This window comes from Schistocerca cancellata, chromosome 11 (genome assembly GCF_023864275.1).
Source record: "Schistocerca cancellata isolate TAMUIC-IGC-003103 chromosome 11, iqSchCanc2.1, whole genome shotgun sequence".
In the NCBI taxonomy this organism is placed as follows: Eukaryota; Metazoa; Arthropoda; class Insecta; order Orthoptera; family Acrididae; genus Schistocerca; species Schistocerca cancellata.
In genome coordinates this window covers 30,684,916-30,709,919 of record NC_064636.1, presented here as the reverse complement: position 1 = coordinate 30,709,919, position 25,004 = coordinate 30,684,916, and the positions used below count along the sequence as shown (strand labels likewise).

The window sequence follows — 25,004 nt, the reverse complement described above, 5'->3', positions numbered from 1 at the left end:
TGACACCGCCAAGCGACTACCGTTCTCAGTACGTGATATCACTTTCAACTAGATACGACCTCACTGTCCCAGGCAAAAACGCACTCAAAGACGTAAATACAAACCGAAAAGAAACACGGATTACACAAACTCGCGCAAAAGCTACTTCTTCGTCTTATGTAGTTACAAATTAAACACTTTCCGTTACTCTCCTTTCATTCCACTGTGGAAACTAGTCTTTTTTTACGTCGCCACACGCTCCTATATCAATGCAAAGTACGCTACTGGGCCAGGCGGCGCGGCGCGTCTCTGCTCTTCGTGTTTCAAAACACGCTGCAGAAACGTCCGTAACTACTCGATGCGTTCACTTACAATTTTAAACCTTTGACACCGCCAAGCGACTACCGTTCTCAGTACGTGATATCACTTTCAACTAGATACGACCTCACTGTCCCAGGCAAAAACGCACTCAAAGACGCAAAAACAAACCGAAAAGAAATACGGATTACACAAACTCGCGCAAAAGCTACTTTTTCGTCACATGTAATTACATATTAAACACTTTCCGCTACTTTCCATTCATTCTACTGTGGAAACCAGTATTTTTTTACGTCGCCAAACGGTCCTATATCAAAGCAAACTACGCTTACTGGGCCAGGCGGCGCGGCGCGGCGCGTCTCCGCTCTTCGTGTTTCAAAACACGCTGCATAAACGTCCGTAACTCCTCGATGCCTTCACTTACAATCTTAAAACTTTGACACCGCCAAGCGACTACCGTTCTCAGTACGTGATATCACTTTCAACTAGATACGACCTCACTGTCCCAGGCAAAAACGCACTCAAAGACGTAAATACAAACCGAAAAGAAACACGGATTACACAAACTCGCGCAAAAGCTACTTCTTCGTCTTATGTAGTTACAAATTAAACACTTTCCGTTACTCTCCTTTCATTCCACTGTGGAAACTAGTCTTTTTTTACGTCGCCACACGCTCCTATATCAATGCAAAGTACGCTACTGGGCCAGGCGGCGCGGCGCGTCTCTGCTCTTCGTGTTTCAAAACACGCTGCAGAAACGTCCGTAACTACTCGATGCGTTCACTTACAATTTTAAACCTTTGACACCGCCAAGCGACTACCGTTCTCAGTACGTGATATCACTTTCAACTAGATACGACCTCACTGTCCCAGGCAAAAACGCACTCAAAGACGCAAAAACAAACCGAAAAGAAATACGGATTACACAAACTCGCGCAAAAGCTACTTTTTCGTCACATGTAATTACATATTAAACACTTTCCGCTACTTTCCATTCATTCTACTGTGGAAACCAGTATTTTTTTACGTCGCCAAACGGTCCTATATCAAAGCAAACTACGCTTACTGGGCCAGGCGGCGCGGCGCGGCGCGTCTCCGCTCTTGCATGCCTTGCCAAGACAGCACACCTTGCGAAGCATGACTTGCAATGATGGCACACCTTGTGAAGACAGCTCATCTTGCGAAGACAGCACACCTTATGAAGAGAGCACGCCTTGCCAAGACAGCACGCCTTGCTAAGACAGCATGCCTTGCCAAGACAGCACACCTTGCTAAGAAAGCATGCCTTGGTAAGAGATCATGGCTTGCTAAAACAGCACGGCTTTCTAAGACAGCAAACCTTGAGAAAACAGCACACCTTGTGAAAACAGTATGCCTTGCCAAGACAGCATGCCTTGCCAAGACAGCACAACTTGCTAAAGCAGCATGCCTTGTGAAAACAGGATGGCTAGCGAAGACAGCACGCCCTCAAAAGATGCCATGGCATGCGAAAGCAGCATGCCTTGTGAAGACAGCACACCTTGTGTAGACAGCACTCCTTTTGCAGACAGCCATCCTTAAGTAGACAGCTCGCCTTGTGTAGGCAGCATGTCTTATGTAGACAGCACACCTTGTGTAGACAGAACACATTGTGTAGACAGAATGTCTTCCAAAGACATATGTAGACAGTACGCCATGTGTAGACAGCATGTCATGTGTAGACTGAACGAAATCTGCAGACAGGATGCCATGTGTAGATAGCACGCCATCTGTAGAAAGCACACAATGTGTAGACAGCACGCCTTGATAAGACAGTATGCGTAGTGAAGATATTATGCATAGCCAAGACAGCACACCTTGCCCAGAGAGCACACATAGCCAAGAAAGCATGCCTTGCCAAGACAGCACGCCTTGCTGAGAAAGCATGCCTTGCTGAGACAGCAGGCCTTAATAAATCAGCACTCCTTGCAAAGACAGCACACCTTGCCAAGACAGCAAACCTTGCCAAGACAGCAAACCTTGCCAAGACAGAAAACCTTGCCAAGACAGCACACCTTGCCAAGACAGCACACCTTGCCAAGATGGCACACCTTGCCAAGACAGCACAACCTTGCCAAGACAGCACACCTTGCCAAGACTGCATACCTTGCCAAGAGAGCACACCTTGCCAACACAGCACTCCTTGCAAAGACTGCACCCCTTGCACAGACAGAAGGCTTGCAAAGACACCACGGATTGTCAAGACAGTACGACTCGCGAAGACAGCATGCCTTGCCAAAACAGCATGGCTTGCAAAGACAGCATGCCATACCAAGACAGCACGCCTTGCAGAAACTGGATGGCTTGCAAAGACAGCATGTTTTGAAAAGATGGCGTGGCATGTGAAAGCAGCATGCCTTGCGAAGACAGCACCTCTTGTTTAGACTGCACACCTTTTTCAGACAGCAATCATTGTGTAGATAGCTCGCCTTGTGTATATAGCATGTCCCGTGTAGGCAGGATGCTTTGTGTAGACAACTCGCCGAGTGTAGATAGATCACATTGTATAGAGAGCACATCTTCCATAAATGAAACGATCGTAAGGCATTGTTGGCTGGGAGGCCGCATTCGGGGAAGTTCGGCCGCCGTATTAAAAGTCCTTTTTAGTTGGCGCCACTTAGGCGACTTCCGAGTCAATGATGATGAAATGATGATGAAAGAGACACAACACCGAGTCATCACGAGGCAGAGAAAATCCCTAACCCCACCGGGAATCGAACCCGGGACCTCGTGCGCAGGAAGCGAGAACGCTACCACACGACCACGAGCTGTGGACACATCTTCCATAGACATGTACAGACAGTATGCCATGTGTATATAGTATGCCATGTGTAGACAGCATGTCATGTGTAGACTGCACGAAATCTGCAGACAGCATGACATGTTTAGATACCACGCCATGTGTAGAAAGAGCACCATGAGTAGACAGCATGAATTGCCAAGACAGCACGCTTCACCATGACAGCACCCCTTACCAAGACAGCACACCTTGCCAAGACAGCACACCTTGCCAAGACAGCACTCCTTGCAAAGACAGCATGCCTTGCCAAGGCAGCACACCTTGCGAAGACAGCACACCTTGCCAAGACAGCACGCCTTGACAAGACAGCATGCCTTGACAAGAATGTACACCTTGACAAGACAGCATGCATTGCCATGACAGCACGCCTCGCCAAAACTACACGCCTTGCGAAGACAGCACACCTTGTGAAGAACACACGCCTTGCCAAGACAGCACACTTTGCCAAGACAGCATTCCTTGTGAAGACAGCACTCCTTGTGAAGACAGGACGCCTTGCGAAGACACCACACCTTGCCAAGACAGCACGCCCTGATAAGGCAGCACGCTTTGCAAAGATAGCATGCTTTGCAGAGACAGCATGTGTGAAGGCAGCTGCCATTGCGAATACAACTCGCCTTGCGAAGACAGCACGCCTTGTGAAGACAGCACGCCTTGGAAAGTCAGCACACCTTGTGGAGACAGCATGCCTTCCCGAGACAGCATGCCTTGTGGATACAGCACGCCTTGCGAAGGCAGCATGGCTTGGGAAGACAACACGGCTTGATAGGACAGTACTCCTTGCAAAAACAGGATGCCTTGCAAAGACAGTAGGCTTGCAAAGACACCACAGATAGCCAAGACAGTAAAACTTGCCAAAACAGCATGCCTTGCCAAGAGAGCACGCCTTGCAAAGATGGCACGCCTTGCGAAAACAGGACTATTTGCGAAGACAGCACGTCTTGAAATGATGGCATGGCATGCGAAGGCAGAATGCCTTGCGAAGACAGCACCTCTTTTGTAGACTGCACGCCCTTTTGAGACAGCAATCACTGTGTAGGCAACTCGCCTTGGGTAGACAGCACGCCTTGTGTAGGCAGGATGCTTTGTGTAGACAGCGCGCCTTGTGTAGATAGAACACATTGTATAGACAGTATGCCATGTGTAGATAGTATGCCATGTGGAGGCAGCACATGTTGCCAAGACAACTCACCTTGCCAAGACAGCACAACTTTCCAAGACAGCCCACTTCGTGAAGACAGCACGCCCTGCCAAGACAGTGCAACTTACAAAGACAGCACACCTTGCCAAGACAGCACGACTTGCCAAGGCAGCATGCCTTCCCAAGACAGCACGCGTAGCTGAGGCAGCACACCTTGCCAATGCAGCATGTCTTGCCAGGACACCATGCATTGCCGAGACAGCACACCTAGCCAAGACAGCACAACTAGCCAAGACAGCACGCTTTACCAACACAGCATGCCTTCCCAATACAGCACGCCTAGCCAAGACAGCACGCCTTGCCAAGACAGCACGCCTTGCCGAGCACACCTTGCCAAGGAAGCACACCTTGCCAAGACAGCACACCTTGCCAAGACAGCACGCCTTGCCAAGACAGATCGCCTTGCCAAGGCAGGACGCCTTGCCAAGACAGCATGACTCATAAAGCCAGGATGCATTCCCAAGAAAACGCCTTGCCAAGACAGCACGCCTTGTCAAGACCGCACGACTTGCCAAGACAGCACACCTTGCCAAGGCAACACGCATTTCCCAGACAGTAGGCACTGCCAGGAAAACACTCCTTGCCAAGACAGCACTCCTTGCAAAGACAGCACACCTTGCGAAGGCTGCACGCCTTGCAAAGACAGCATGCCTTGCGAAGACAGATGGCTAGAAATGACAGCACACCTTGCAAAGAAAGAAGGCTTGCAAAGACAGCATGCCTTGCAAAGAAAGAAGGCTTGTGAAGACAGCACGCCTCGCCAAGGCAGCGCGCCTTGCCATGGCAACACCTTGCCAAGACAGAAGGATTGTCCAAGATGGCATGCCTTGCCAAGACGATGCGCCTCGCCTATACAGCATGTCTTGCCAAGACAGCATGTCTTGCCAAGATGGCACACCTACCCAAAACAGCACATCATGTCAAGACAGCACACCTTGCAAAGGCAGCACACCTTGCAAAGGCAGCACACTATGCCAAGAGGGTACACCTACCCAAAACAGCACACCTTGCGAAGACAGCACACCTGAAGGCAGCACGCCTTGCAAAGACAGCACACCTTGCAAAGACAGCACACCTTGCAAAGACAGACAGCTTACTAAGACAGCAAACCTTGCAAAGAAAGAAGGCTTGTGAAGACAGCACACCTTGCAAAGAATGAAGGATTGCGAAGACAGCACTGCTTGTTAAGGCAGCACACCAAGCGAAGACAGCATGCCTTGCCAAGACAGCACACCTTGCGAAGACAGCACGCCTTGTGAAGACAGCATGCCTTGTGAAGACATCACGCCGTCTCAAGACAGGACGCCCTGTCAAGACAGCGAGCTCTGTCAAGACGGCACGCCTTGCCAAGATAGAACGACATACCTAGACAGCACGCCTTGCCAAGACAGCTTCCCTTGCCGAGACAGCAAGCCTTGCAAAGATGGCACGTGTTGCCAAGACAGCATGCCTTGCGTTGGCAGCACACCTTGCAAATACAGCATGCCTTATGAAGACAGCACACCTTACAATGACAGCACGCCTTGCAAAGACAGCATATCTTTCTAAGTCAGCGTGCCTTGAAAAGAGAGAAGGCAAGCGAAGACAGAATACCTTACCAAGGCACAACGCCTTGCTAAGACAGCATCCCTTGCCGAGACAGCACACCTTGCCATGACAGCATGCATTGCCAAGACAGAACGCATTACAATGACAGGACGCCTTGCCAAGACAGCACGCCCTGCGAAGACAGCATGCCTTGTGAAGACAGCACGCCTTGCGAAGAAAGCAACCATTCTCAAGACAGCAAGCATTGTCAAGATAGCACGCACTGTCGATACAGCACGCCTTGTACAGACAGCACGCCTTGCCAAGACAGCACGCATTGTGAACACAGCACATCTTTCCAAGACAGCACGCCTAGCGAACGCACCACGCCTTGCCAAGACAGCACGCCAAGACAGCACACCTTGCCAACACAGCATTCGTTGTAAAGGCAGCACAGCTTGCGAAGATAGCACGCCTGGTGAAGACAGCACGCCTTGCTAAGGAAGCATGGCTTGCTAAGACAGTACACCATGCCAAGACAGAACGCCCTGCCAAGGAAGCAGACATTGCCAAAACAGCACGCATTAAGAAAGCAGCACAGCTTGCAAAGACAGCTCACCTTGAAAAGACAGCACACCTTCAAAGACCGCACGCCTTGCCAAGACAGCATGCTTTGCCGAAACAGCACGACTTGGTAAGTGAGCACGCCTTGCAAAGACAACACACATTGCAAAGACAGCGAAGGCAGCACTCCTTGCAAAGACAGCACTCCCTGCGAAGGCAGCACTCCTTGCGAAGGCACCACCCCTTGCGAAGGCAGCACTCCAGGCGAAGGCAGCACTCTGTGCGAAGGCAGCACTACGTGCGTAAGCACCACCCCTTGTGAAGGCAGCACTCCCTGCGAAGGCAGCACTCCTTGCGAAGGCAGCACTCTGTGCAAAGGCAGCACTCCATGCGAAGGCAGCACTCTGTGCGAAGACAGCACTCTGTGCAAAGGCAGCACTCCGTACAAAGGCTGCACTCCTTGTGAAGGCAGCAATCCTAGCGAAGGCAGCACTCCTAGCGAAGGCAGCACTCCTAGCGAAGGCAGCACTCCCTGCGAAGGCAGCACTCCTAGCGAAGGCAGCACTCCTTGCGAAGGCAGCACTCCTTGCGAAGGCAGCACTCCTTGCAAAGGAAGCACTCTGTGCAAAGACAGCACTCTGTGCAAAGGCAGCACTCCTTGCGAAGGCAGCACTCTGTGCAAAGGCTGCACTCTGTGCGAAGGCAGCACTACCTGCGAAGGCAACACTCCTTGCCAAGATAGCACGCATTGTGAACACAGCACATCTTTCCAAGACAGCACGCCTAGCAAACGCACCACGCCTTGCCAAGACAGCACGCCTTGCCAAGACAGCACACCTTGCCAAAACAGTATTCGTTGTAAAGGCAGCACAGCTTGCGAAGGTAGCACGCCTGGTGAAGACAGCACACCTTGCTAAGAAAGCACGGCTGCTAAGACAGCATGCCTTGCCAAGACAGAACGCCCTGCCAAGGAAGCAGACATTGTCAAAACAGCACGCATTGAGAAAGCAGCAAAGCTTGCAAAGACGGCTCACCTTAAAGAGACAGCACACCTTCAAAGACTGCACGCCTTGCCTAGACAGCACGCTTTGCCAAAACAGCACGACTTGATAAGTGAGCACGCCTTGCAAAAACAACACACATTGCAAAGACAGGGTAGGCAGCACTCCTTGCAAAGGCAGCACTCCTTGTGAAGGCAGCACTCCTTGCGAAGGAACCACCCATTGTGAAGGCAGCACTCAGTGCAAAGGCAGCATTCTGTGCAAAGGCAGCACCCCGTGCGTAGGCACCACCCCTTGCGAAGGTAGCACTCACTGCGAAGGCAGCACTCCTAGCGAAGAAAGCACTCCGTGCCAAGGCAGCACTCCTTGGGAAGGCAGCACTCCTTGCAAAGGCAGCACTCTTGTGAAGGCAGCACTCCTTGCGAAGGCAGCACTCTCTGCAAAGGCAGCACTCCGTGCTAAGGCAGCACTCCTTGTGAAGGCAGCACTCCTTCGACGGCCGCACTCCTTGCGAAGGCAGCAATCCTTGCAAAGGCAGCACTCCTTGCGAAGGCAGCACTCTGTGTAAAGGCAGCACTACGTGCGAAGGCTGCACTCCGTGCGAAGGCAGCACTCTGTGCAAAATTAGCACTCTGTGCGAAGGCAGCACTACGTTTGTAGGCACCACTCCTTGCAAAGGCAGCACTCCCTGGAAAGGCAGCACCCCCTGCGAAGGTAGCCTTCCTTGCGAAGGCAGCCCTCCTTGCGAAGGCAGCACTCCTTGGGAAGGCAGCACTCCTTGCGAAGGAAGCACTGCTTGCAAAGGCAGCACTCCGAGCGTAGGCACAATCCCTTGCGAAGGCAGCTCTCCCTGCGAAGGCAGCACTCCTAGCGAACGCAGCACTCCTTGTCAAGTCTGCACTCCTTATGAAGGCAGCACTCCTTGCAAAGGGAACACTCCTTGGAAGGCAGAACTCCTTGCAAAGGCAGTACTCCCTGCGAAAGCAGCACTACTTGCAAAGGCAATACCCCTTGTGAAGGCAGAACTACCTGCGAAGGCAGCGCTCCTTGCGAAGGCAGCCCTCCTTGTGAAGGCAGCACTCCTAGCGAAGGCAGCACTCCTTGCTAAGGCAGCACACCTTGCGAAGGGAGCACTCCTTGCAAGGCAGCACTCCTTGCAAAGGCAGTACTCCCTGTGAAGGCAGCACTACATGCGAAGGCACCACCCCTTGTGAAGGCAGCAGTCCCTGCGAAGGCAGCCCTCCTTGCGAAGGCAGCAATCCTTGCGAAGGCATCACTCCTTGCAAAGGGAGCACTCCTTGCAAAGGCAGCACTCCGTGCGAAGGCAGCACTCCTTGCCAAGGCAGCACTCTGTGCAAAGGCAGCACTCCCTGCGAAGGCAGCACTATGTGCGAAGGCAGCACTCCTAGCGAAGGCAGCACTCTGTGCAAAGACAGCACCTCTTGCGAATGCAGCACTCCCTGCAAAGACAGCACTCCTAACGAAGACAGCACTCCTAGCGAAGGCAGCACTCTTTGCGCAGGCAGCACTCCTTGCGAAGGCAGCACTCCTTGCGAAGGCAGCACTCCTTGCGAAGGCAGCACTCCTTGCGAAGGCAGCACTCCTTGCGAAGGCAGCACTCCTTGCGAAGGCAGCACTCCTTGCGAAGGCAGCACTCCTTGCGAAGACAGCACTCCTTGCGAAGGCAGCAATCCTTGCGAAGGGAGCACACTTTGCAAATATAGCACTCCTTGCGAAGGCAGCACTCCTAGAGAAGGCAGCACTCCTTGCGAAGTCAGCACTCCCTGCGCAGACAGCACAACTTGCGAAGGCAGCACTCCTAGCGAAGGCAGTACTCCTAGCGAAGGTAGCACTCCTTGCGAAGGCAGCACTCCTTGCGAAGGCAGCACTCCTTGAGAAGGCAGCACTCCCTGCGAAGGCAGCACTCGGTGCGAAGGCAGCACTCGGTGCGAAGGCAGCACTCCTTACGAAAGCACCACTCCTTGCGAAGGCAGCACTCTGTGCAAAGGCAGCTCTCTGTGCAAAGGAAGCACTACTTGCGAAGGCAGCACTCTGTGCAAGGGCAGCACTCCGTGCGAAGGCAGCACTCCTTGCAAAGGCAGCACTCCTTGCAAAGGCAGCACTATGTGCAAAGACTGCACTCCGTGCGTAGGCACCACCACTTGCGAAGGCAGCACTCCTTGCGAAGGCAGCACTCCCTGCGAGGGCAGCACTCTGTGCGAAGGCAGCACTCCGTGCGAAGGCAGCACTCCTTGCGAAGCCACCACTCCTTGCGAAGGCAGCACTCTGTGCAAAGGCAGCACTCTGTGCAAAGGCAGCACTCTGTGCAAAGGCAGCACTCCTTACGAAGGCAGCACTCTTTGCAAAGGCAGCACTCCGTGCGTAGGCACCACCCCTGGGGAAGGCAGCACACCTTGCGGAGGCAGCACACCCTGTGAAGGCAGCACTCTTTGTGATGGCCGCACTCCATGCGAAGTCAGCACTCCGTGCGAAGGCATCACTCCCTGCGAAAGCAGCACTCGGTGCGGAGGCAGCACTCCTAGCGAAGGCAGCACTCCTTGCGAAGGCAGCACTCCTTGCAAAGGCAGCACTATGTGCAAAGGCTGCACTCCGTGCGCAGGCACCACCACTTGCGAAGGCAGCACTCTTTGCGATGGCTGCACTCCATGCGAAGTCAGCACTCCGTGCGAAGGCATCACTCCCTGCGAAAGCAGCACACAGTGCGGAGGCAGCACTCCTTGCAAAGGGAGCACTCCTTGGAAGGCAGCACTCCTTGCAAAGGCAGTACTCCCTGCGAAAGCAGCACTACTTGCGAAGGCAATACCCCTTGTGAAGGCAGAACTCCCTGCGAAGGCAGCCCTCCTTGCGAAGGCAGCCCTCCTTGTGAAGGCAGCACTCCTAGCGAAGGCAGCACTCTTTGCGCAGGCAGCACTCCTTGCGAAGGCAGCACTCCTTGCGAAGGCAGCACTCCTTGCGAAGGCAGCACTCCTTGCGAAGGCAGCACTCCTTGCGAAGGCAGCACTCCTTGCGAAGGCAGCACTCCTTGCGAAGGCAGCACTCCTTGCGAAGACAGCACTCCTTGCGAAGGCAGCAATCCTTGCGAAGGGAGCACACTTTGCAAATATAGCACTCCTTGCGAAGGCAGCACTCCTAGAGAAGGCAGCACTCCTTGCGAAGTCAGCACTCCCTGCGCAGACAGCACAACTTGCGAAGGCAGCACTCCTAGCGAAGGCAGTACTCCTAGCGAAGGTAGCACTCCTTGCGAAGGCAGCACTCCTTGCGAAGGCAGCACTCCTTGAGAAGGCAGCACTCCCTGCGAAGGCAGCACTCGGTGCGAAGGCAGCACTCGGTGCGAAGGCAGCACTCCTTACGAAAGCACCACTCCTTGCGAAGGCAGCACTCTGTGCAAAGGCAGCTCTCTGTGCAAAGGCAGCACTACTTGCGAAGGCAGCACTCTGTGCAAGGGCAGCACTCCGTGCGAAGGCAGCACTCCTTGCAAAGGCAGCACTCCTTGCAAAGGCAGCACTATGTGCAAAGACTGCACTCCGTGCGTAGGCACCACCACTTGCGAAGGCAGCACTCCTTGCGAAGGCAGCACTCCCTGCGAGGGCAGCACTCTGTGCGAAGGCAGCACTCCGTGCAAAGGCAGCACTCCTTGCGAAGCCACCACTCCTTGCGAAGGCAGCACTCTGTGCAAAGGCAGCACTCTGTGCAAAGGCAGCACTCTGTGCAAAGGCAGCACTCCTTACGAAGGCAGCACTCTTTGCAAAGGCAGCACTCCGTGCGTAGGCACCACCCCTGGGGAAGGCAGCACACCTTGCGGAGGCAGCACACCCTGTGAAGGCAGCACTCTTTGTGATGGCCGCACTCCATGCGAAATCAGCACTCCGTGCGAAGGCATCACTCCCTGCGAAAGCAGCACTCGGTGCGGAGGCAGCACTCCTAGCGAAGGCAGCACTCCTTGCGAAGGCAGCACTCCTTGCAAAGGCAGCACTATGTGCAAAGGCTGCACTCCGTGCGCAGGCACCACCACTTGCGAAGGCAGCACTCTTTGCGATGGCTGCACTCCATGCGAAGTCAGCACTCCGTGCGAAGGCATCACTCCCTGCGAAAGCAGCACACAGTGCGGAGGCAGCACTCCTTGCAAAGGGAGCACTCCTTGGAAGGCAGCACTCCTTGCAAAGGCAGTACTCCCTGCGAAAGCAGCACTACTTGCGAAGGCAATACCCCTTGTGAAGGCAGAACTCCCTGCGAAGGCAGCCCTCCTTGCGAAGGCAGCCCTCCTTGTGAAGGCAGCACTCCTAGCGAAGGCAGCACTCCTTGCTAAGGCAGCACTCCTTGCTAAGGCAGCACTCCTTACGAAGGGAGCACTCCTTGCAAGGCAGCACTCCTTGCAAAGGCAGTACTCCCTGCGAAGGCAGCACTAATTGCGAAGGCACCACCCCTTGTGAAGGCAGCAATCCCTGCGAAGGCAGCCCTCCTTGCGAAGGCAGCACTCCTTGCGAAGGCAGCACTCCTACAGAAGGCAGCACTCCTTGCGAAGTCAGTACTCCCTGCGCAGGCAGCACTACTTGCAAAGGCAGCACTCCTAGCGAAGGCAGTATTCCTAGCAAAGGTAGCACTCCTTGCGAAGGCAGAAGTACTTGCGAAGGCAGCACTCCTTACGAAGGCAGCACTGCTTGCGAAGGCAGCACTCACTGCGAAGGCAGCACTCCTAGCGAAGGCAGCACTCCTAGCGAAGGCAGCACTCCTAGCGAAGGCAGCACTCCTAGCGAAGGCAGCACTCTGTGCCAAGGGAGCACTCCTTGGGAAGGCAGCACTCCTTGCGAAGGCAGCACTATTGTGAAGGCAGCACTCTTTGCGAAAGCAGCACTCTGTGCAAAGGCAGCACTCTGCGCGAAGGCAGCACTCCGTGCGAAGGCAGCACTCCTTGCGAAGCCACCACTCCTTGCGAAGGCAGCACTCTGTGCAAAGGCAGCACTCCTTGCAAAGGCAGCACTTTTTGCAAAGGCAGCACTCCGTGCATAGGCACCACTCTTGGGAAGGCAGCACACCTTGCGGAGGCATCACACCGTGTGAAGGCAGCACTCTTTGCGATGGCTGCACTCCGTGCGAAGTCAGCACTCCGTGCGAAGGCATCACTCCCTGCGAAAGCAGCACTCGGTGCGGAGGCAGCACTCCTAGCGAAGGCAGCACTCCTTGCGAAGGGAGCACTCCTTGCGAATGCAGCACTCCAAGCGAAGGCAGAACTCCTTGCGAAGGCACCACTCCTTGCAAAGGCACCACTCCTTGCGAATGCAGCACTCTGTGCAAAGGCAGCATTCCTAGCGAAGGCAGCACTCCTTGCGAAGGCTGCTCTCAATGCGAAGGCAGCACTCCTTGCAAAGGCAGCACTCCTTGCAAAGGCAGCACTTCTAGCGAAGGCAGCACTTCTTGCGAAGGCAGCAATCCTTACAAAGGCAGGACTCCTAGCGAAGGCAGCACTCCTAGCGATGGCAGCACTCGTAGCGAAGGTAGCACTCCCTGCGAACGCAGCACTCCCTGCGAACGCAGCACTCGGTGCGGAGAAAGCACTCCTTGCGAAGGTAGCACTCCTTGCGAAGGCAGCACTCCTTGCGAAGGCAGCACTCCTTGCGAAGGCAGCACTCCTTGTGAAGGCAGCACTCCTTGTGAAGGCAGCACTCCTTGTGAAGGCAGCACTCCTTGTGAAGGCAGCACTCCTTGTGAAGGCAGCACTCCTTGAGAAGGCAGCACTCTGTGTGAATGCAGCACTCCTTGCGAAGGCACCACGCCTTGCGAAGGCTCCACTCCTTGCGAATGCAGCACTCTGCTCAAAGGCAGCACTCCTTGCGAAGGCAGCACTCCTTGCGAAGGCAGCACTCCTTGAGAAGGCAGCACGCCCTGTGAAGGCGGCACTCCTTGCGAAGGCAGCACGCCCTGTGAAGGCAGCACTCCTTGTGAAGGCAGCACTCCTTGTGAAGGCAGCACTCCTTGCGAAGGCAGCACTCTGTGCGAATGCAGCACTCCTTGCGAAGGCACCACCCCTTGCGAAGGCTCCACGCCTAGCGAATGCAGCACTCTGCTCAAAGGCAGCTTTCCTAGCGAAGGCAGCAATCCTTGCGAAGGCAGAACTCTGTGAAAGGGCAGCACTCTGTGCGTAGGCAGCACTCCTTGCGAAGGCAGCACTCCTTGCGAAGGCAGCACTCCTAGCGAAGGCAGCTCTCCTAGCGAAGGCAGCACACCTAGCGAAGGCAGCACTCCTAGCGAAGGAAGCACTCCTTGCGAAGGCAGCACTCCTTGCGAAGGCAGCACTCCTTGCGAAGGCAGCACTCCTTGCGAAGGCAGCACTCCTTGCAAAGGCAGCACTCCTTGCGAAGGCTGCACTCCTTGCGAAGGCAGCACTCCTTGCGAAGGCAGCACTCCTTGCGAAGGCAGCACTCCTTGCTAAGGCAGCAATCTATGCGAAGGCAGCACTCGGTGCGAAGGCAGCACTCCTTACGAAAGCACCACTCCTTGCGAAGGCAGCACTCTGTGCGAAGGCAGCACTCTGTGCAAAGGCAGCACTACTTGCGAAGGCAGCACTCCAACGGAAGGCAGCACTCCTTGCGAAGGCACCACTCCTTGCGAATGCAGCACTCTGCGCAAAGGCAGCATTCCTAGCGAAGGCAGCACTCCTTGCGAAGGTAGCACTCCTAGCAAAGGCTGCACTCTGTGCGAAGGCTGCACTCCGTGCAAAGGCAGCACTCCATGCAAAGACACCACTCCATGCAAAGGCAGCACTCCATGCAAAGGCAGCACTCCATGCAAAGGCAGCACTCCTACCGAAGGCAGCACTCCTACCGAAGGCAGCACTCCAACGGAAGGCAACACTCCTTGCGAAGGCAGCACTCCTTGCGAAGGCAACACTCCTTGCGAAGGCAGCACTCCCTGCGAAGGCAGCACTCCTTGCGAAGGCAACACTCCTTGCGAAGGCAACACTCCTTGCGAAGGCAGCACTCCTTGCGAAGGCAGGCACTCCTAGCAAAGGCAGCACTCCTAGCGAAGGCAGCACCCCTAGCGAAGGCAGCACTCCTAGCGAAGGCAGCACTCCTAGCGAAGGCAGCACTCCTTGCGACGGCAGCACTCCTAGCAAAGGCTGCACTCCTTGCGAAGGCAGCACTCCTTGCGAAGGCAGCACTCCTTGCGAAGGCAGCACTCCTTGCGAAGGCAGCACTCCTTGCGAAGGCAGCAATCCTTGCGAAGGCAGCAATCCTTGCGAAGGCAGAACTCTGTGAAAAGGCAGCACTCTTTGTAGGCACCACTCCTTGCGAAGGCAGCACTCCTAGCGAAGGCAGCACTCCTTGCGAAGGCAGCACTCCTTGCGAAGTCAGTTCCCCTTGAGAAGGCAGCACTCCTTGCGAAGGCAGCACTCCTTGCGACCACAGCACTCCTTGCGAAGGAAGCACTCCTTGCAAAGGCAGCACTCCTTGCGAAGGCAGCACTCCTTGCGAAGGCTGCACTCCTTGCGAAGGCAGCACTCCCTGTAAAGGCAGCACTCACTGCGAAGGCAGCACTCCTAGCGAAGGCAGCACTCCGTGCCAAGGGAGCACTCCTTGGGAAGGCAGCACTCCTCGCGAAGGCAGCACTCTTGTGAAGGCAGCACTCCTTGCGAAGGGAGCACTCTGTGCAAAGGCAGCACTACGTGCGAAGGCTGCACTCTGTGCAAAATTAGCACTCTGTGCGAAGGCAGCACTACGTTTGTAGGCACCACTCCTTGCGAAGGCAGCACTCCCTGGAAAGGCAGCACCCCCTGCGAAGGTAGCCTTCCTTGCGAACGCAGCACTCCTTGCGAAGGCAGCACTCCTAGCCAAGGCAGCACTCCTTGCAAAGGCAGCACTCCTAGCGAAGGCAGCACTTTTTGCGAAGGCAGCAATCCTTGCGAAGGCAGCAATCCTTGCGAAGGCAGAACTCCTAGCGAAGGCAGTTCCCCTTGCGAAGGCAGCACTCATTGCGAAGGCAGCACTCCTTGCGAAGGCAGCACTCCTTGCGAAGGCACCACCCCTTGCGAAGGCTCCACCCCTTGCGAAGGCAGCACTCCTTGCGAAGGCAGCACTCCTAGCCAAGGCAGCACTCCTAGCGAAGGCAGTTCCCCTTGCGAAGGCAGCACTCATTGCGAAGGCAGCACTCCTTGCGAAGGCAGCACTCCTTGCGAAGGCAGCACTCCTTGCGAAGGCAGCACTCCTTGCGAAGGCAGCACTCCTTGCGACCGCAGCACTCCTTGCGACCGCAGCACTCCTTGCGACCGCAGCACTCCTTGCGAAGGAAGCACTCCTTGCGAAGGCAGCACTCCTTGCGAAGGCAACACTCCTTGCGAAGGCAGCACTCCTTGCGAAGGCAGCACTCCTTGCGAAGGCAACACTCCTTGCGAAGGCAGCACTCCCTGCGAAGGCAGCACTCCTTGCGAAGGCAACACTCCTTGCGAAGGCAACACTCCTTGCGAAGGCAGCACTCCTTGCGAAGGCAGGCACTCCTAGCAAAGGCAGCACTCCTAGCGAAGGCAGCACTCCTAGCGAAGGCAGCACTCCTAGCGAAGGCAGCACTCCTAGCGAAGGCAGCACTCCTTGCGACGGCAGCACTCCTAGCAAAGGCAGCACTCCTTGCGAAGGCAGCACTCCTTGCGAAGGCAGCACTCCTTGCGAAGGCAGCACTCCTTGCGAAGGCAGCAATCCTTGCGAAGGCAGCAATCCTTGCGAAGGCAGAACTCTGTGAAAAGGCAGCACTCTTTGTAGGCACCACTCCTTGCGAAGGCAGCACTCCTAGCGAAGGCAGCACTCCTTGCGAAGGCAGCACTCCTTGCGAAGGCAGCACTCCTTGCGAAGTCAGTTCCCCTTGAGAAGGCAGCACTCCTTGCGAAGGCAGCACTCCTTGCGACCACAGCACTCCTTGCGAAGGAGGCACTCCTTGCAAAGGCAGCACTCCTTGCGAAGGCAGCACTCCTTGCGAAGGCTGCACTCCTTGCGAAGGCAGCACTCCCTGTGAAGGCAGCACTCACTGCGAAGGCAGCACTCCTAGCGAAGGCAGCACTCCGTGCCAAGGGAGCACTCCTTGGGAAGGCAGCACTCCTCGCGAAGGCAGCACTCTTGTGAAGGCAGCACTCCTTGCGAAGGGAGCACTCTGTGCAAAGGCAGCACTACGTGCGAAGGCTGCACTCTGTGCAAAATTAGCACTCTGTGCGAAGGCAGCACTACGTTTGTAGGCACCACTCCTTGCAAAGGAAGCACTCCTCTCAAAGGCAGCACTCCGAGCGTAGGCACCATCCCTTGCGAAGGCAGCTCTCTCTGCGAAGGCAGCACTCCTAGTGAACGCAGCACTCCTTGCGAAATCTGCACTCCTTACGAAGGCAGCACTCCTTGCAAAGGGAGCACTCCTTGGAAGGCAGCACTCCTTGCAAAGGAGTGTTCCCTTCGCAAGGAGTGCTTCCTTCGCAAGGAGTGCTGCGATCGCAAGGAGTGCTGCCTTCGGAAGTTGTGCTGCCTTCGCAAGGAGTGCTGCCTTCGCAAAGAAAGCAGCACTACTTGCCAAAGCAACACCCCTTGTGAAGGCAGAACTCCCTGCGAAGGCAGCCCTCCTTGCGAAGGCAGCCCTCCTTGTGAAGGCAACACTCCTAGCAAAGGCAGCACTCCTTGCGAAGGGAGCACTCCTTTCAAGGCAGCACTCCTTGCAAAGGCAGTACTCCCTGCGAAGGCAGCACTACTAGCGAAGGCACCACCCCTTGTGAAGGCAGCAGGCCCTGCAAAGGCAGCCCTCCTTGCGAAGGCAGCACTCCTTGCGAACGCAGCACTCCTTGCGAATGCAGCACTCCTTGCGAAGACAGCACTCCTTGCGAAGACAGCACTCCTTGCGAAGACAGCACTCCTTGCAAAGGCAGCCATCCTTGCGAAGGCAGCAATCCTTGCGAAGGCAGCAATCCTTGCGAAGGCAGCAATCCTTGCGAAGGCAACAATCCTTGCGAAGGCAGCAATCCTTGCGAAGGCAGCAATCCTTGCGAAGGCAGCAATCCTTGCGAAGGCAGCAATCCTTGCGAAGGCAGCAATCCTTGCGAAGGCAGCACTCTGTGCTGAAGCATCACTCTGTGCGTAGGCACCACTCCTTGCGAAGGGAGCACACTTTGCAAATGCAGCACTCCTTGCGAAGGCAGCACTCCTACAGAAGGCAGCACTCCTTGCGAAGTCAGTACTCCCTGCGCAGGCAGCACTACTTGCAAAGGCAGCACTCCTAGGGAAGGCAGTATTCCTAGCAAAGGTAGCACTACTTGCGAAGGCAGAAGTACTTGCGAAGGCAGCACTCCTTGCGAAGGCAGCACTGCTTGCGAAGGCAGCACTCACTGCGAAGGCAGCACTCCTAGCGAAGGCAGCACTCCTAGCGAAGGCAGCACTCCTAGCGAAGGCAGCACTCCGTGCCAAGGGAGCACTCCTTGGGAAGGCAGCACTCCTTGCGAAGGCAGCACTCTTGTGAAGGCAGCACTCTTTGCGAAGGCAGCACTCTGTGCAAAGGCAGCACTCTGAGCGAAGGCAGCACTCCGTGCGAAGGCAGCACTCCTTGCGAAGCCACCACTCCTTGCGAAGGCAGCACTCTGTGCAAAGGCAGCACTCCTTGCAAAGGCAGCACTCTTTGCAAAGGCAGCACTCCGTGCATAGGCACCACTCTTGGGAAGGCAGCACACCTTGCGGAGGCATCACACCCTGTGAAGGCAGCACTCTTTGCGATGGCTGCACTCCGTGCGAAGTCAGCACTCCGTGCGAAGGCATCACTCCCTGCGAAAGCAGCACTCGGTGCGGAGGCAGCACTCCTAGCGAAGGCAGCACTCCTTGCGAAGGGAGCACTCCTTGCGAATGCAGCACTCCAAGCGAAGGCAGCACACCTTGCGGAGGCATCACACCCTGTGAAGGCAGCACTCTTTGCGATGGCTGCACTCCGTGCGAAGTCAGCACTCCGTGCGAAGGCATCACTCCCTGCGAAAGCAGCACTCGGTGCGGAGGCAGCATTCCTAGCGAAGGCAGCACTCCTTGTGAAGGTAGCACTCCTAGCAAAGGCTGCACTCTGTGCGAAGGCTGCTCTCCATGCGAAGGCAGCACTCCTTGCAAAGGCAGCACTCCTTGCAAAGGCAGCACTCCTTGCAAAGGCAGCACTTCTAGCGAAGGCAGCACTTCTTGCGAAGGCAGCAATCCTTACGAAGGCAGCACTCCTAGCGAAGGCAGCACTCCTAGCGAAGGCAGCACTCGTAGCGAAGGTAGCACTCCCTGCGAACGCAGCACTCCCTGCGAACGCAGCACTCGGTGCGGAGAAAGCACTCCTTGCGAAGGTAGCACTCCTTGCGAAGGCAGCACTCCTTGCGAAGGCAGCACTCCTTGCGAAGGCAGCACTCCTTGTGAAGGCAGCACTCCTTGTGAAGGCAGCACTCCTTGTGAATGCAGCACTCCTTGTGAAGGCAGCACTCCTTGTGAAGGCAGCATTCCTTGCGAAGGCAGCACTCTGTGCGAATGCAGCACTCCTTGCGAAGGCACCACCCCTTGCGAAGGCTCCACTCCTTGCGAATGCAGCACTCTGCTCAAAGGCAGCACTCCTTGCGAAGGCAGCACTCCTTGCGAAGGCAGCACTCCTTGCGAAGGCAGCACGCCCTGTGAAGGCGGCACTCCTTGCGAAGGCAGCACGCTCTGTGAAGGCAGCACTCCTTGTGAAGGCAGCACTCCTTGTGAAGGCAGCACTCCTTGCGAAGGCAGCACTCTGTGCGAATGCAGCACTCCTTGCGAAGGCACCACCCCTTGCGAAGGCTCCACTCCTTGCGAATGCAGCACTCTGCTCAAAGGCAGCATTCCTAGCGTTGGCAGCAATCCTTGCGAAGGCAGAACTCTGTGAAAGGGCAGCACTCTGTGCGTAGGCAGCACTCCTTGCGAAGGCAGCACTCCTTGCGAAGGCAGCACTCCTAGCGAAGGCAGCTCTCCTAGCGAAGGCAGCACACCTAGCGAAGGCAGCACTCCTAGCGAAGGAAGCACTCCTTGCGAAGGCAGCACTCCTTGCAAGGCAGCACTCCTTGCGAAGGCAGCACTCCTTGCGAAGGCAGCACTCCTTGCGAAGGCAGCACTCCTTGCGAAGGCAGCACTCCTTGCGAAGGCAGCACTCCTTGCGAAGGCAGCACTCCTTGCGAAGGCAGCACTCCTTGCGAAGGCAGCACTCCTTGCGAAGGCAGCACTCCTTGCGAAGGCAGCACTCCTTGCGAAGGCAGCACTCCTTGCGAAGGCAGCACTCTGTGCCGAGGCAGCACTCTGTGCCGAGGCAGCACTCTGTGCCGAGGCAGCACTCTGTGCCGAGGCAGCACTCTGTGCCGAGGCAGCACTCTGTGCCGAGGCAGCACTCTGTGCCGAGGCAGCACTCTGTGCCGAGGCAGCACTCTGTGCCGAGGCAGCACTCTGTGCCGAGGCAGCACTCTGTGCCGAGGCAGCACTCTGTGCCGAAGCAGCACTCTGTGCCGAGGCAGCACACTGTGCCGAGGCAGCACTCTGTGCCGAGGCAGCACTCTGTGCCGAGGCAGCACTCTGTGCCGAGGCAGCACTCTGTGCCGAGGCAGCACTCTGTGCCGAGGCAGGACTCCCTGCGAAGGCAGCACTCCCTGCGAAGGCAGCACTCCCTGCGAAGGCAGCACTCCCTGCGAAGGCAGCACTCCCTGCGAAGGCAGCACTCCCTGCGAAGGCAGCACTCCCTGCGAAGGCAGCACTCCCTGCGAAGGCAGCACTCCCTGCGAAGGCAGCACTTCCTGCGAAGGCAGCACTCCCTGCGGAGGCAGTACTCCATGGGAAGGCAGCACACTCTGCAAAGGCAGCACTCCGTGGAAGGCAGCACTCCGTGGAAGGCAGCACTCCGTGGAAGGCAGCACTCCGTGGAAGGCAGCACTCCGTGGAAGGCAGCACTCCGTGGAAGGCAGCACTCCGTGGAAGGCAGCACTCCGTGGAAGGCAGCACTCCGTGGAAGGCAGCACTCCGTGGAAGGCAGCACTCCGTGTAAGGCAGCACTCCGTGCGAAGGCAGCACTCCTTGCGAAGGCAGCACTCCGTGCGAAGGCAGCACTCCGTGCGAAGGGAGCACTCCCTGCGAAGGCAGCACTCCCTCCGAAGGCAGCACTCCCTGCGAAGGCAGTACTCCCTGCGAAGGCAGCACTCCCTGCGAAGGCAGCACTCCCTGCGAAGGCAGCAATCCTTGCAAAGGCAGCACACGTTGCATATATAGCACTCCTTGCGAAGGCAGCACTTCTAGAGAAGGCAGCACTCCTTGCGAAGGCAGCACTTCTAGAGAAGGCAGCACTCCTTGCGGAGTCAGCACTCCCTGCGCAGACAGCACAACTTGCGAAGGCAGCACTCCTAGCGAAGGCAGCACCCCTAGCGAAGGTAGCACTCCTAGCGAAGGTAGCACTACTTGCGAAGGCAGCACTCCTTGCGAAGGCAGCACTCCTTGCGAAGGCAGCACTCCTTGCGAAGGCAGCACTCCTTGCGAAGGCAGCACTCCTTGCGAAGGCAGCACTCCTTGCGAAGGCAGCACTCCTTGCGAAGGCAGCACTCCTTGCGAAGGCAGCACTCCTTGCGAAGGCAGCACTCCTTGCGAAGGCAGCACTCCTTGCGAAGGCAGCACTCCTTGCGAAGGCAGCACTCCTTGCGAAGGCTGCACTCCTTGCGAAGGCAGCACTCCTTGCGAAGGCAGCACTCCTTGCGAAGGCAGCACTCCTTGCGAAGGCAGCAATCTATGCGAAGGCAGCACTCGGTGCGAAGGCAGCACTCCTTACGAAAGCACCACTCCTTGCGAAGGCAGCACTCTGTGCGAAGGCAGCACTCTGTGCAAAGGCAGCACTACTTGCGAAGGCAGCACTCCAACGGAAGGCAGCACTCCTTGTGAAGGCACCAGTCCTTGCGAATGCAGCACTCTGCGCAAAGGCAGCATTCCTAGCGAAGGCAGCACTCCTTGCGAAGGTAGCACTCCTAGCAAAGGCTGCACTCTGTGCGAAGGCTGCACTCCGTGCGAAGGCAGCACTCCATGCAAAGGCACCACTCCATGCAAAGGCAGCACTCCATGCAAAGGCAGCACTCCATGCAAAGGCAGCACTCCATGCAAAGGCAGCACTCCTACCGAAGGCAGCACTCCTAGCGAAGGCAGCACTCCTAGCGAAGGCAATTCTTCTAGCGAAGGCAGCACTTTTAGCGAAGGCAGCACTTCTTGCAAAGGCAACACTCCTTGCGAAGGCAGCACTCCTTGTGAAGGCAACACTCCTTGCGAAGGCATCACTCCCTGCGAAGGCAGCACTCCTTGCGAAGGCAACACTCCTTGCGAAGGCAACACTCCTTGTGAAGGCAGCACTCCTTGCGAAGGCAGGCACTCCTAGCAAAGGCAGCACTCCTAGCGAAGGCAGCACTCCTAGTGAAGGCAGCACTCCTAGCGAAGGCAGCACTCCTTGCGACGGCAGCACTCCTAGCAAAGGCAGCACTCCTTGCGAAGGCAGCAATCCTTGCGAAGGCAGAACTCTGTGAAAAGGCAGCACTTTTAGCGAAGGCAGCACTTCTTGCAAAGGCAACACTCCTTGCGAAGGCAGCACTCCTTGTGAAGGCAACACTCCTTGCGAAGGCAGCACTCCCTGCGAAGGCAGCATTCCTTGCGAAGGCAACACCCCTTGCGAAGGCAACACTCCTTGCGAAGGCAGCACTCCTTGCGAAGGCAGCAATCCTTGCGAAGGCAGCAATCCTTGCGAAGGCAGAACTCTGTGAAAAGGCAGCACTCTTTGTAGGCACCACTCCTTGCGAAGGCAGCACTCCTAGCGAAGGCAGCACTCCTTGCGAAGGCAGCACTCCTTGCGAAGTCAGTTCCCCTTGAGAAGGCAGCACTCCTTGCGAAGGCAGCACTCCTTGCGAAGGCAGCACTCCTTGCGACCACAGCACTCCTTGCGAAGGAAGCACTCCTTGCAAAGGCAGCACTCCTTGCGAAGGCAGCACTCCTTGCGAAGGCTGCGCTCCTTGCGAAGGCAGCACTCCCTGTGAAGGCAGCACTCACTGCGAAGGCAGCACTCCTAGCGAAGGCAGCACTCCGTGCCAAGGGAGCACTCCTTGGGAAGGCAGCACTCCTCGCGAAGGCAGCACTCTTGTGAAGGCAGCACTCCTTGCGAAGGGAGCACTCTGTGCAAAGGCAGCACTCCCCGCTAAAGCAGCACTCCGTGCTAAAGCAGCACTCCTTGTGAAGGCAGCACTCCTTCGATGGCAGCACTCCTTGCGAAAGCAGCACTCCTTGCGAAGGCAGCACTCCTTGCGAAGGCAGCACTCCTAGCGAAGGCAGCACTCCTAGCGAAGGCAGTTCCCCTTGTGAAGGCAGCACTCCCTGCGAAGGCAGCACTCCTTGCGAAGGCAGCACTCCTTGCGAAGGCAGCACTCCTTGCGAAGGCAGCACTCCTTGCGAAGGCAGCACTCCTTGCGACCGCAGCACTCCTTGCGACCGCAGCACTCCTTGCGACCGTAGCACTCCTTGCGAAGGAAGCACTCCTTGCGAAGGCAACACTCCTTGCGAAGGCAGCACTCCTTGCGAAGGCAGCACTCCTTGCGAAGGCAGCACTCCCTGTGAAGGCAGCACTCACTGCGAAGGCAGCACTCCTAGCGAAGGCAGCACTCCGTGCCAAGGGAGCACTCCTTGGGAAGGCAGCACTCCTCGCGAAGGCAGCACTCTTGTGAAGGCAGCACTCTTTGCGAAGGCAGCACTCTTTGCGAAGGCAGCACTCTGTGCAAAGGCAGCACTCCGTGCTAAAGCAGCACTCCTTGTGAAGGCAGCACTCCTTCGACGGCAGCACTCCTTGCGGAGGGAGCACTCCTTGCAAAGGCAGCACTCCTTGCGAAGGCAGCACTCTGTGTAAAGGCAGCACTACGTGCGAAGGCTGCACTCTGTGCAAAATTAGCACTCTGTGCGAAGGCAGCACTACGTTTGTAGGCACCACTCCTTGCGAAGGCAGCACTCCCTGGAAAGGCAGCACCCCCTGCGAAGGCACCCTTCCTTGCGAACGCAGCACTCCTTGCGAAGGCAGTACTCCTTGCAAAGGAAGCACTCCTTGCAAAGGCAGCACTCCGAGCATAGGCACCATCCCTTGCGAAGGCAGCTCTCCCTGCGAAGGCAGCACTCCTAGTGAACGCAGCACTCCTTGCGAAATCTGCACTCCTTACGAAGGCAGCACTCCTTGCAAAGGGAGCACTCCTTGGAAGGCAGCACTCCTTGCAAAGGAGTGTTGCCTTCGCAAGGAGTGCTACGTTCGCAAGGAGTGCTGCGGTCGCAATGAGTGCTGCCTTCGGAAGTTGTGCTGCCTTTGCAAGGAGTGCTGCCTTCGCAAAGAAAGCAGCACTACTTGCCAAAGCAATACCCCTTGTGAAGGCAGAACTCCCTGCGAAGGCAGCCCTCCTTGCGAAGGCAGCCCTCCTTGTGAAGGCAACACTCCTAGCAAAGGCAGCACGCCTTGCGAAAGGAGCACTCCTTTCAAGGCAGCACTCCTTGCAAAGGCAGTACTCTATGCGAAGGCAGCACTAGTAGTGAAAGCACCACCCCTTGTGAAGGCAGCAGGCCCTGCAAAGGCAGCCCTCCTTGTGAAGGCAGCACTCCTTGCGAACGCAGCACTCCTTGCGAACGCAGCACTCCTTGCGAACGCAGCACTCCTTGCGAAGACAGCACTCCTTGCGAAGACAGCACTCCTTGCGAAGACAGCACTCCTTGCAAAGGCAGCCATCCTTGCGAAGGCAGCAATCCTTGCGAAGGCAGGAATCCTTGCGAAGGCAGCAATCCTTGCGAAGGCAGCAATCGTTGCGAAGGCAGCACTCTGTGCAGAAGCATCACTCCGTGCGTAGGCACCACTCCTTGCGAAGGGAGCACACTTTGCAAATGCAGCACTCTTTGCGAAGGCAGCACTCCTACAGAAGGCAGCACTTCTTGCGAAGTCAGTACTCCCTGCGCAGGCAGCACTACTTGCAAAGGCAGCACTCCTAGCGAAGGCAGTATTCCTAGCAAAGGTAGCACTCCTTGCGAAGGCAGAAGTACTTGCGAAGGCAGCACTCCTTGCGAAGGCAGCACTGCTTGCGAAGGCAGCACTCACTGCGAAGGCAGCACTCCTAGCGAAGGCAGCACTCCTAGCGAAGGCAGCACTCCTAGCGAAGGCAGCACTCCGTGCCAAGGGAGCACTCCTTGGGAAAGCAGCACTCCTTGCGAAGGCAGCACTCTTGTGAAGGCAGCACTCTTTGCGAAGGCAGCACTCTGTGCAAAGGCAGCACTCTGTGCAAAGGCAGCACTCCTTGCGAAGCCACCACTCCTTGCGAAGGCAGCACTCTGTGCAAAGGCAGCACTCCTTGCAAAGGCAGCAATCTTTGCAAAGGCAGCACTCCGTGCATAGGCACCACTCTTTGGAAGGCAGCACACCTTGCGGAGGCATCACACCCTGTGAAGGCAGCATTCTTTGCGATGGCTGCACTCCGTGCGAAGTCAGCACTCCGTGCGAAGGCATCACTCCCTGCGAAAGCAGCACTCGGTGCGGAGGCAGCACTCCTAGCGAAGGCAGCACT

At 56.5% G+C, this 25,004-nt stretch overlaps 4 protein-coding genes across 4 annotated transcripts in view; 2 read left to right on the top strand and 2 right to left on the bottom strand.

Annotated features, from left to right (window-relative positions):
* Positions 1-25,004, top strand: part of LOC126108593 (uncharacterized) — a 539,378-nt gene that overhangs the window by 359,084 nt on the left and 155,290 nt on the right. The window lies entirely within an intron of this gene.
* On the bottom strand, positions 6,428-7,156 carry LOC126108870 (uncharacterized). The gene has a single exon (XM_049914233.1). The coding sequence runs from the start codon at positions 7,154-7,156 to the stop codon at positions 6,428-6,430; it is 729 nt and encodes a 242-aa protein (XP_049770190.1).
* On the top strand, positions 20,235-21,956 carry LOC126108869 (uncharacterized). Its single transcript, XM_049914232.1, has one exon. It carries the CDS (start codon positions 20,235-20,237, stop codon positions 21,954-21,956), a length of 1,722 nt encoding a protein of 573 aa, XP_049770189.1.
* Positions 22,637-23,545, bottom strand: LOC126108867 (ovarian abundant message protein-like). Its single transcript, XM_049914231.1, has one exon. It carries the CDS (start codon positions 23,543-23,545, stop codon positions 22,637-22,639), a length of 909 nt encoding a protein of 302 aa, XP_049770188.1.